General features: G+C 37.9%; 1 protein-coding gene across 1 annotated transcript in view; it reads left to right on the forward strand.

The window, feature by feature from the left end:
- The window catches only part of pparab (peroxisome proliferator-activated receptor alpha b), a 39575-nt gene that overhangs the window by 23161 nt on the left and 3308 nt on the right, over positions 1-13106 (forward strand). Inside the window, exons 4-7 of the mRNA XM_077209768.1 lie at positions 3240-3378; positions 6405-6604; positions 9515-9724; positions 11956-12199. Of these exons, the coding sequence (XP_077065883.1) occupies positions 3240-3378; positions 6405-6604; positions 9515-9724; positions 11956-12199 (793 nt within the window). The remainder of the gene's footprint in view (positions 1-3239; positions 3379-6404; positions 6605-9514; positions 9725-11955; positions 12200-13106) is intronic.

Here is a 13106-nt window from a genome sequence, read left to right on the forward strand (position 1 = left end):
TCATCGCTCTGCCAGATTGTGCAAGCCGCTTGATTTCATGCTTTGGATGCATTTATGACATTCGGATCTGGCCTGTTTGTTATTTCCAGGGATACTGAGGAGAATAACGCTTTTATATTAAGGTTTCAAATGGTTATATGGTGATGCTGGGGTTAGGGTTAGGGTTCAAAAAAGGCTGTCACTAATTATTAATTTTATAATCGGTCGATTATTTTGACGATTAATCGAGTAATTCGATTTTTTTTTAACAATAATTCGCATATTTAGAAATATATTGATGTATTCTCCTGTGTTGCAGAGGGTTCATAAGTGATTTACATTACAAATCTGGAGAAATGATGCACGTTGTTTCCCCAGATGAACGTTATAAGCAACCCAAAATGGGGTTTGTTAACCGAGCTGCTGAAACATGTAACCTGCACGCATGTGAATGATTAAAGAGCGGCGCTTCACTCTGAAACCCGCGGCGCATATACTTATTTAATTAAATCACAGACTTAGTGATTTCACAAAAGCACTATGCAAAACTATGATTTTTAAAAGATTTTAATATATAATGAAGCCTAATAAACCGGTCTAATAATGCAGTTCATGGATTCTCGTCCATAGAATTCGCAGCTTCTGGTATTTTACAGACACAAGTAAATTGCGATCGATGATTTTATCGAGGACTTTAATCGAGGAATCGCGACAGCCCTAGTACGAATATGAATGTTAGTTAGGATTATATGACAATATAAATAGTGCAATGTGCTTTTATGTGCTTACTGCGGATATACAATACCGTTGTAGTGTATTTGTGCAGCTATCTTTACTAACCAAAAAAAAAGGTGTAGGCTGAAGCCTATGCTTATTATGCCCACCTTTTGTACATAATTACTCAATTAGCGGCACTTTTCTCTCTGGATTTAACTTTCAAAATAAACGTACATTTACATAAGAACATTTCCAAGATGTTAATACAACATTACATAGGTACACTTTTCATTTATAAAATATTTAATTCACCGGATTATCCAAAACTAGGCATTGCCACATGGTTATTTAATATATAAACATTTTTTTCAATGCTTTTCCAGCAAGATTAACTGTATTTTTAAGTATTCCCTTACCATGATCATACTGTTCACCCTAAATGTGAAGGATGTGATCCTCATGGGTAGGATTATCAACCTCATTCCTATTTTGAATCTCTGTCACCATGCCTGAAAGGCAGGAGTTGTGTTTCCAAGAGAGGAAACCCCGACGGATCCAAGGACGAATGAGGACAAACACAACCTTCGAATGTCCTGCCAGCCTATTTGAAGAAGCGCCTGGTTTAGATTGTGTACATAATTTTCTGTCCCGGTTTAATGGAGCGATATGAACTTCAAATGGAACGAGTCGTCTCTAAAGTGTACAGTACAGAACAGGACAGATACTTAAAGGGGAACTCGGCAACTCTAGCCATTTCTTCGCTGATTTTCACTTTTGTTGTCGCATATTGTCTCAGCGAGCTGAATATATTTCACAACATTGGTGTAAACTCACTTGCGGCGCCCTCCTTTCTACCGCTGCTCATGTGCTTTTATTATTTTCGGAGCCGGTGTGGTGAACAAATGAGTCCCAGACAAACCAACTTTATTGTGTACAACAAAATTGAGAGGACAGGCGTCACCTTTACACAATGTAAAACTTAACAGACATTGATGACTAATGTTAATCCATTACGAAATCTGATGCTTGTAGTTAGTTTAGTTAGCAGACTCTTAGTTTTGACCTTGGCTAAAACACGAATGCAGAGACACAACTAGGATCAGAGTTATTAGCCTAAGTTATTATGTAGCAGGTTAGCCCAACGTAAAATGCAAATATGACTATAGTTGCCTGGCAGCAACCCAATGCAACAGATAGCAGTCTACGTTACTCGTAACGTTACTCAAAACAAACGCGTTTGATCGCTAGCCAGGCAGCTACCGCCAACAGTCATGGTTTGAACACATTTATTAACAAGAATAAGAAATAAACATGAAACAAAGATGTACTTACAATTGCATTAGCAGAAACGCCAGGTCAGGTTCTGTTTTGAATGATTCACTTTCCTTTAGCTCTCGCCATTGCGTGAACGCACCACCAATGTTTATTCTTGTGCGGTCCCTCGCTCGGTTAGCAGCTTTCTTCCTCTCCCTCACCTCCTCCGCCGTGAACCGTCTCTTTTGTCTTTTCACTGGAACATGTAAAGAATGATCCATCGTCGCTTGTTCTTTTAGCTAGTATTGAGGGTGGCGTGTGTGTTTATGTCGAATTGCCTTAAAGCAGTTCGTGTTTCTCGCTCTTTCTCGCTCGTTCTCGCTTCTCACGAGACTACCTATTTCCAACTTACCGTAAGTCACCATCCTCACCAGAACAGACTATTTAACCATCCAAATGATTACTAAACGGATTTATTAAGTTGAAAAAGTTGCCGAGTTCCCCTTTAAAGGGGCATTCGGCAACTATTTCAACTTAATAAAACCGTTTAGAAATCATTTGGATGGTTTAATAACCTGCTCTGGTGAGAATGGTGAGTTTCCCCACTCCCCTCAACGTTCCCAGGCGGAAAACCAACCTTGCAACATGCGGATTTACTTCCCGTTAAGTTGGAAATAGGAAGTCTCGTGAGAAGCGAGAACGAGTGAGAAACACAAACTGCTTTATAGCAATTCGACATAAACACACACGCCGCCCTCAATGTGTATGATGTATTACCCACCTCGGTAGACACACTCCACATGATAAAGTTGGCTGGCTCCGATAATAACAAATGCACATGAGCAGTGGTAGAAAGAGGGAAGAGTTTTTTACGACATTGTTGTGAAATATACGCCTCACAGCTGTAGGGGGAGCTCGTTGACAAAACATGAGACAACTAAAGTGAAAATCAGCTAAGAAATAGTTAGAGTTGCCGAATGCCCCTTTAAAACAAGCGATGTTGATCTGTTTAAATAAAACTTTAAGAAACTTAAAACAGAAACTTAAGTTTAACCAAGACGTCATTGCGCATCTTTTCATATTTTTCTCGGTGGATCTGGAACCTTTGTTGAGACAGCTCAATCTTGGGGAGTGTGTTGGCATCCCGTGGACCCAGATTGAACTCCTTTAAATCTGTGCGATACGCATCATATTCAATCCTTGCTGCTTCATATTGCTTAATGTTGATCAAGGTGTCATTGGTGTTTTTCTTAGAATCAAACTGGATTTCTGTTTCTCCCACTTTGTAGGGTTTCTTCCGTCGGACCATTCGCCTCAAACTGGAGTATGATAAGTGTGAACGCCGCTGTAAGATCCAAAAGAGGAACCGAAACAAGTGCCAATACTGTCGCTTTCAGAAGTGCCTGTCTGTGGGCATGTCCCACAATGGTATGTATGACAAACAGATGCAAACAAAAGCCCTAATTTTATGATAATTGTATCTCATGAAAACCAGTACAACACTGGCCGGTTGGAACGACACATTTAAATTAAACTGTTCCTTTAAATGATCTTCCTCAAGGTTACCGTGATGTTGCACTACCGTTCTGAATAATCTTTGACTAAATGAGCAAGTCTTTGTCCTTGAGATATCAGTGCATTGACTTGCATTGTTGCATTGCATTGTTTTCAGGCTAGAGTCAAAGGTTATCTTTCATGAGGCCCGCTGTGCTGAACCACTCATCTTTCACGGACTTTATGACCAGCAAAGGCATGTGCTGAAATCATGCTATGGTCAAAGTCCGTAATCTGAACCATGTACACTTGAAAACATACAGCGAGGCGTGATCACCCTAACCCCATTCCTCACAGCGATGTAGGTTAGCTGCTAAAATTAGATGCTTTTATGTTTTTTGGTCCTTTGGATAGAAATACTAACTATGAAATGTGTTGGAATAGAGACTAAAGAAACGGATATTCCATCCTTTTCCTTATGAAAGTGGTTTATCTTTCACGTCGTAAGCTGATATAACATATGTGCCATTGGACGCTTACTTTAGAATAGGCATCTGTTTCAGACCAGCTCATCCCAGTGAAAGTTAAAACCAGTAGCATTCATCCTGTTATCTCAAAATGCTGGAGTATTAGACCTAACCAGCATAAAGGAGCATATAGTGCTTTATTAAAGCCCCCCTGTGATGAAAATCAAGCTTTTACTGTAGTTTATATGTATATGTGTTTTTTTTTTTTATATGCTTTAAGACAAACCGGTGAGTATTTTCACCTTAAAACTGCATTAAACCAAAGACAGTCTCAAAAACACGGCTTGAAATCGCTGGTGTTTCTGACGTCACAAACTACCTTGTAACCAATCAGATCAACGTGTGATTGTCAACGAGTGGATCTCTGAGCTGAGTGAGTGAGTGGAGGCGGGGCTCATTTGCATAGAACCCCGTATACTAAATGAGGCAAGGGTGTCGAGTTACATTCAAGATATTTTAAGGCACGAATAATTTTTTTTCAAGGAAAAAACGTTTAAATATGTCATTTCAAAGATGAGGGGGACTTTAAAGTGTTAGTTCACAGAAAAATTAAAGTTCTGCCATTATTTATTCACCCTCATGTCACGCCTTTTTACATGTTTGACTGCAGGGGTTGTGGTTCAAAAATGACTAAAAATCAACGTGAATGCATTCAATTGATTAAAAGTGACAGTGAAGACTGTCATTTATTTCAAATAAATGTTGTTCTTTACAACTTTCTAAACATCAAAAAATCCTGACAAACATATATCACGGTTTCCACAAAGAGAAGCAGCACAACTGTTTTCAACAATGATAATAGAGCTGCACGATTCTGGATCAATTGAGAATCAATTTTTTTTTGTTTCAAATAGAGATCACGATTCTCCCAAGATTCTGAACAGGCAACTAAACAAAATAACATGTAATTTATTAGAGGTTCTGACAAAATGTTCATTGCTGCAGTCTATTTACAATATCTAATTATTCTGAATGAATTATTTTTTAAAAATGGGTTGAATGAATGATTCAATGACTCACTCATAAATACTTAACTTGTTTCATTACTGGATGAATCAGCGTTTTTGTACGAATCACCTGAATGAATGATTCAATGACAAATACATTAACAGTCACTTGTCGCCACCTATTGGTGTAATGCTGTAATTGATATAGTCATTATTTGAAGTTTTCAAAAGGTGATTTGCTCTATTTTCATCGTTTTTGTAGACATCAGTGTTTATATCCGAACTTTAAACTTTTATTCCAATAATTCTGTGATAATATGAATAATATTATCACAGCAAAAAAATCGTTGTCATTTATCGTTGTCAATGAGATCGTACGGGTGTTTAAATAGAGATTGGAATCTTTTAATAAATCTTGAGCATCAAATCATCATATTAGAATGATTTCTTAAGGATCATGTGACACTGAAGAATGCTGAAAATTCAGCTTTGATCACAGGAATAAATTACAGTTTAACATATATTCACATAAAACACAGCTATTTTGTGATCTTAATTGCAGTTAAACATTGCCGTAGAGATGCATATAGTTCATAGCATGCAAATGTTTGGTAAATGTTTTTGGAACATGAGTCTGTGTTTCAAGCACTGGAGGTTTACAGGCCGGGACTTTAAACTCATTAGCTGTTAGAGATTGTGCCGTCTGTTTTAGGATTGCATTTCAGGTACTAAAGATGTCCCCATTTGAGTGAAGAATATACCACTGACTGTAGAGACAGTAAGAAACCACCTCACAACTATCCAAAACAAGCTAGTTTCTGAAACACTGACGATGCCCACCGCTGCTCTGCGTGTCCAATGACACCATCAAACTCCATTTGAACTCAGGCCAGATTGAAACTCGTGTTACTCAATTCCTCTGGGCGAGTTTCTAAGGCACCAGACATCCTGATCTGACAAAATTTGTACACAGTGGCCTTGGATTTCAGCAAATATTAATCATCCGTGATCAGTGGTGCATGTGGGTGTTTTGCAAGAGAATCCGCAGAGTAAAGAGTTACAGCCGTTTAGAACAAATGCCATCTGAACTTAATCAGGTTGTGTAAAGAAGATGCTGTACATCTGATATTGTATTGTCCTTGTGAAATGCAATTGCATAGTGACACAATTAATTGGCTTGACAAGTTTAGAATTAATAGGGATATTGAACAAAAGCTTGCTGAACATTGTGCCAAGTCACACTAGCAGTCAGGAAAAGAGTATTTTTATGTGATTGGCGCTCTTGGAAGGCTGTCAAGAACTAAACACAAATGATCACGTCAGATTATATCCACATATTACTGCTGAGACTTCAGATATACAGAAACATGTCTGAGATCGGCTTTGTTCCAAAATATAGTGAGCTTCCTACAGGGGTAGCATCAGTTATTACATGGGATGTTGGTTTGGGTGTTATCTATAAGTTAACTTATATTCCCTCGAACAGCGATCCGCTTTGGGCGAATGCCACAGTCGGAGAAGCTGAGGTTGAAGGCAGAGATCCTAACAGGAGAACGAGAGGTCGCAGACCCGCAGCTGGCCGATCAAAAAACCCTGGCCAAGCAGATCTACGAGGCCTACATGAAGAACTTCAACATGAACAAATGCAAAGCACGGACTATCTTGACGGGCAAGACGAGCACGCCGGTAAGAGAATTCTGCCATGTGTAAGTCATCCAAGCAACAGGGACGTGCACAGATAATTTGAAGGGCAGTGGCACAAAAAAGGCAACACCCTAACAACCCAGAACACGCTAGCAACCATCCAGAACACTTTAGCAACGCCCTAGCAACAACATAGCAATGTCATACCAGCCACTCAGACCACCTTAGCAATACCTTAGCGACCATTCGGAACAACTTAGCAATGCCCAAACAACCCACAACACCCTTGGTACTGCCTTGCAACCATGCAGAACACTTTAGCAACGCCCTAGCAACAGCATAGCAATGTCCTAACAGCCACTCAGACCACCTTAGCAACACCCTATTAACCATTCAGAACACCTTAGTAACATTCCTACAACCCAGAACTCCATAGATACTACCTAGGAACATTCCAGAACACTCTAGCAACGCCCTAGCAACAGCATAGCAATGTCCTTGCAGCCACTCATACCACCTTAGCAATGGCCTAGCAACCATTCAGAACACCTTACCAACGCACTAACAACCCAGAACACCCTAGTTACTGCCTTGCAACCATCCAGAACACTTAAGCAACGCCCTAGGAACAGCATAGCAATGTCCTAACAGCCACTCAGACCACCTTAGCAACACCCTATTAAACATTCAGAACACCTTACCAACGCCCTAACAACCCAGAACACCCTAGTTACTGCCTTGCAACCATCCAGAACACTTAAGCAATGCCCTAGGAACAGCATAGCAATGTATTAGTAGCCATTCAGAACACCTTAGTAACACCATAACAACCCATAACAGCCTTAATACTACCTAGCAACCATCTAGAACACTCTACCAATGCCCTAGCAACAGCATAGCAATGTCCTACCAGTCACTCAGACCACCTTAGCAACCTCTCAAAACATCTTAGCAATGGCCTAGCAATCACCCAGTGCTCTAGCAACAACATAGCAATGGTCTAGGCCCAAGTAACCAGGCAGAACAACAACACAGAACACCTTAGCAATGCGCTAGGAACAGCCCTGAACATCTTACAACCACGTGTCCTATTAACCACCCAGAACACCGTAGCAATGGCCTAGCAACCACCCAATGCTCTAGCAACAACAACATAGCAATGACAGAGCAACCATTCAGAACATCTTTGCAACCACATAGAATGGCCTAGTAACCACCCAAAACACCTTAACAACGGCCTAGCAACAACATAGACCATCTTAGCAATGCCCTAGGAACAACACAGAACACCTTTTTTCAAACATATAGCCTAGTAACCACACAGAACACCTTAACAACGGCCTAACAACAACCCAGACCACCTTAGCAATGTCCTAGTAACCAAACTAACCTAGTAACATAACAACTAAGCACACCCTTGAAACCACATAACAATAACCTAGCAACCATTCAGATCACCTTAGCAACACCCTAGAAACCACTTAGAACACCTTAGCACTCAGTCTATGTTAGATGTTGTTTGTATAACCTTTTAAGACTACTTTAAGGGAGCATGTCATGCCAAGATCAAATGATTTACAAAATGTGTCAATGCATGTGCTTACACAGTTTCCTGTCTCTCTACCCTCTTATAAAGCACAAAGCCCATCAATAAAACCGATCTCTAATTGATGAGGCTGTATGTGACACGGGGTCATGGGGCAGGTGTTTATAGTTGACCTTGCTGCACAGAATCCTGGCTGGGTGTGGATGTATGTCAGTATAAGGATGGGGTCCACCTCAGACGTGTTTCCCCTCATGCATCTGTAACACTAGCTTGATTGTTGGTTCTGAGCTCTGCAGGACACGGGCCAGCTGTTGGGAGTGAGACCAGCTGAGTTAAGACGAGTCTTTCATCTCTCACAGTACGCTTGTTCTCTCACGAGCCTCTCGGGGTGTCATGTTGACCTCTATTATGAAGGCGGGGAGCGGCTTGAGTTTTAGGCCCGTTTGGAACAAATGCCATCATCTGAACTTAATCAGGTTGTGTAAAGAAGAGGCTGGCTTGACCATTTAGGAAGTATTGAAACAGGAAGCTGAGTCTGTTCCATATACACATATACATAATAATATCAATCGTTATTGTTTTTATTATCTTTGTTATTTTATTACTTATTTTTATTTGTTTGTTTATTTTTGTTTTTTAAACTACTGAAGTGAAGTTGGGTATATATATAAGTGAAGTTGGGTATATATATACCCAACTTCACTTCAGTAGTTTAAAAAAACACAAATAAACAAAAAATTAAATAAAAAAGTAATAAAATAACAAAGATAAAAAAACGATAAAATAAAACAATAACAATTATTGATATTATTATTATTTTGTGTATATGTAACAGACTCAGCTTCCTGTTTCAATACTTTCTAAATATATATATGTATAAATTATTGAATTAAATTTTTATCAATGTTGTAAAATCGATTAAACGTGATTAATTGGATCTAAACATATATATATATATATAGTATGTGCGTGTGTATATATGCATATAATATAACTTTATTAGTGCTGTCAAATCGATTAATCGCGATTTATCGCATTTAAGCTAAAGTTTGTAAATATATATACAATAGATATATCTATTTGAATGTGTGTGTATGTGTATATATATATGTTAGTCATGATTAATCAGTTTGGCAGTACTAATTTTTATTCTATTTATTTTTATATTATTGATTTAATTCAATTTCAATCTTTCAAAGTATTGAAACACATTGTTGGGGTGGGACATAATCTATATCTATATTTTTATATTTAATTTCATTATTTATTTTATTGAATTAGATTTTTACTCTAGATATGGTCATCTGGCTTATAACTGTACTATGAAAAGCGTTGTAACTGAAGAATGCACTCTACAGTTTATTCTTAATTTGATCTTTATGCTTCATTCTCATTGTTTTGCATAGCCTTTTGTGATCCACGACATGGAGACGCTGCAGTTGGCCGAGCAGACGTTTGTGGCGAAGATGGTGGGCTCTTCAGGAGGGCTGCTGAATAAGGACGCCGAGGTTCGGATATTTCACTGCTGCCAGTGCACATCGGTGGAGACGGTGACTGAGCTGACGGAGTTCGCCAAATCCGTGCCAGGCTTCTCAGACCTGGACCTAAATGACCAGGTTAGTGCATCGCATCCTCTAAACTCACTCTAAGCTTCATGAAAATGATTCATCACTCAGATCTTTATATATAAACATTCAGGGTTTGAAATTTACCTTTTCACTCACCTGCCAATTTGGCTAGTAAATTTTTAAGTTACCAGCCATTCAGAACTTTTACTAGCCAAAAATAAGAAAGATCCAGATTAACTACGTCACAGTTTATATATATATATATATATATATATATATATATATATATATATATATACAGGGGTTAAATTGGGATTTATTATGTGGGGGTGCTCTAGGTCCCCCCCGACTTTGTTTTGAAAAATAAACCAATAAATAGCACTTTCTGGAGAGTTTTGTGCAAAGAAATGGAGAAATTGAGTATTACATGATATGTGAGAAACTGCAAGGTTAAGAGCATATATTTTGCATTGTTGTAGTATCAACAGGTATTAGGACATTTAGCATTTACATTACTGTTAATCAGTCATCACTTGATTACACATTGTATTACCTTGTTATGATATAGTGACCCATACAATGTGCCAAACATAATGTGCCACATGAAGAGACAGTGCAGCGTATGACAGTAACAGCTGAGAAGATTTGGGTCTGTGGTGACCAGGTCCACCTCACACACTCTTCCTTTTCCCATTCTCTCTCTCTTTACTACTACAACACACACACACACACTCATCCTACTCTGCATCATTTCTCATCAAGATATGCACACGTCACAAAAATAAAACAATCTATCCTTGTGTAAAGGCTGCTTGGTAGCTAAATGTAGGTCTAGCAAGTCTTATATTTCTGTAATTCACACAGATCAAATACAAATATGCTGACTGAATATATTGCTAGTTTATTTTGAGTAGCCAGCTAGCAGTTCTCTTGGCAGTTTGCTGATAATCCGGTGTCTGAAGTAAAATGCTCAAAACATCTCCTGAGAAAAATCGCATGGTCAACCTAGTCTTGGTTATTTCATTTTGATTTAGTCTTATTTTCCTTACCTTGTCATTCAAGGTACTTTTTGTACATTTCTGGAACGTTTGCGCGCTTCCACATCCCGCGCAACTACGGATCTCCCAGGAATATTCATTATATATTGCTGCGTCCATTTATCCGTGTCACCTAGATGCGCGTGCGCGAGCGGTGCGCGATCATGGTCGACTGACAATGAGATTAAGCAGCTGAACAAGAATCCGGCCGTGTTGCGATTGTTCTCATCTCAGCTCCGCCGAGACAAAATAAACATGCCATTTCAAAAATCTATCATTTATTGTCAGAAATATGTTTTCAAAAGCATCACTTTCATCAAATTTTATGTGACATAATTTCCAGTAGGCAACTGACTGCAAACGAGCAGGCTTATGTGCCGGGGCTGAGCCCCGGAGAGCCCTGGCCCAATTTAACCACTGCATATATATATACAGGTGAAACTCGAAAAATTAGAATATCGTGCAAAAGTTCATGGATTTCAGTAATTCAAATTATAAAGTGAAACTAATATATTTAGTATATATAACTATATACATATGGATGATTTTACATTTCAGAGGGCCAACATTTCTGCATTTAAAATCCTTTTTTTATTGATTTCATGTAACATTCAAATTTTTTGAGATTTTGAATTGGGGTTTTCATAAGCTGTAAGCTATAATCATAACTTTTGCAGGATATTCAAATTTTTCGAGTTTCAGCTGTATATATATATATACTCAAATTTGGATTTCATGCATTAATTTATTATTCAAACAATATCCTGTCATCCTCCCTTCCTCTTTCATCCTCATCACCAAAAATGTGTTTTCGGTGGACAGATCAATACAGTACAAAGAACATCAGAAAAATGTGTGATGTTGGAAAATATCAATGACTTTTCAGTTAACCAAAGGCTTTTTAATCTTCACTATTGCATCAATGCAAATGAACAAGTGTGCCGTTATTTGTTGCGTAGTGACGTGTGTGTTTAAGTAAGCCAGATTTGAGCAGATTCTGCACAGTATGCTGTATTTAATATATCATGATGACTCACGAGTTGAGCATTTGCTCTAAATCTGCGCAGATTTGACTTGCACACGAACTTCCTCAGCGAAGTGAGTAAACATAATAAGTATCACGCCAGATTGGCTTGTGATTTGACGATTTTTACCAAATTTCAAACCCTGTTTGTCACCCAGATCTTTATGTATGAACATTGTATAAGCACGTTGAATTGAACGCAGTCTGTTCTCCGACAGGTGACATTATTAAAGTACGGCGTCCATGAGGCGCTGTTTGCCATGTTGGCATCATGCATGAATAAAGACGGTTTGCTGGTGGCGTACGGGAGCGGGTTCATCACCAGAGAGTTTCTGAAGAGCTTACGACGACCGTTCAGCGAGATGATGGAGCCCAAGTTTCAGTTTGCCATGAAGTTCAACTCCCTCGAACTGGACGATAGTGACCTCGCGCTGTTTGTTGCTGCCATCATCTGCTGTGGAGGTATATTGAGTCTTTTCATATTTTATTGAAATAAAATGTTGATATATTAGATTCTATTTTTATTATATATTTAAATAGATTTTTATTTCAATAATTTTTTTTATTGTTCTTTAAATTACGTTTTTTGCTATAACACTTAAAAAATATATTATGTGTATGTGAGCAAAAATATTTTTGGAAACACAAGCTGGATTTTATGCATTTATAATTCCTTTCATGTAGAAAATCTTTAATTCCAATAAACTATAGAGGTGGGAGAAATAATCAATTCAAGAATCGATTCAGAATCGCACAAGATAATCGAATTAAAAAAGTTTATATATTTGCTGAAGTTTTCAAGAATCAATTCAGAATCGCTGAAAGAGAATCAAATTAAAGTTATATTCACTAAAATTTTAAAGAATCGATTCAGAATCGCTGAAGAGAGAATCAAATTAAAGTTATATTCACCAAAATTTTAAAGAATCGATTCAGAATCGCAAAGGAGAGAATCGAATTAAAAAACTGTATATTTGTTGAAGTTTTCCGAACCTACTCAGATGCACTGAAGAGAAAATTAAATTAAAAAACTTTATATTTGCTGAAGTTTTCAAGAATTGATTCAAATCACTGAAGAGAAAATCTTTTTTTTTAATATATATTTCCTGAAGTTTTCAGAACCTACTCAGATTCACTGAAGAGAAAATCGAATTAAAAAACTTTACATTTGCTGAAGTTTTCAAGATTTGACTCAGATTCACTGAAGACAAAATCAAATTAAAAAACTTTACATTTGCTGAAGTTTTCAAGATTTGACTCAGATTCACTGAAGACAAAATCAAATTAAAAAACTTTACATTTGCTGAAGTTTTCAAGATTTGACTCAGATTCACTGAAGACAAAATCAATTTAAAAAACTTTACATTTG

Source organism: Siphateles boraxobius, unplaced genomic scaffold, assembly GCF_051911475.1.
Source record: "Siphateles boraxobius isolate OS27281-9 unplaced genomic scaffold, OSU_SipBor_1 62, whole genome shotgun sequence".
NCBI classification, from domain to species: Eukaryota; Metazoa; Chordata; class Actinopteri; order Cypriniformes; family Leuciscidae; genus Siphateles; species Siphateles boraxobius.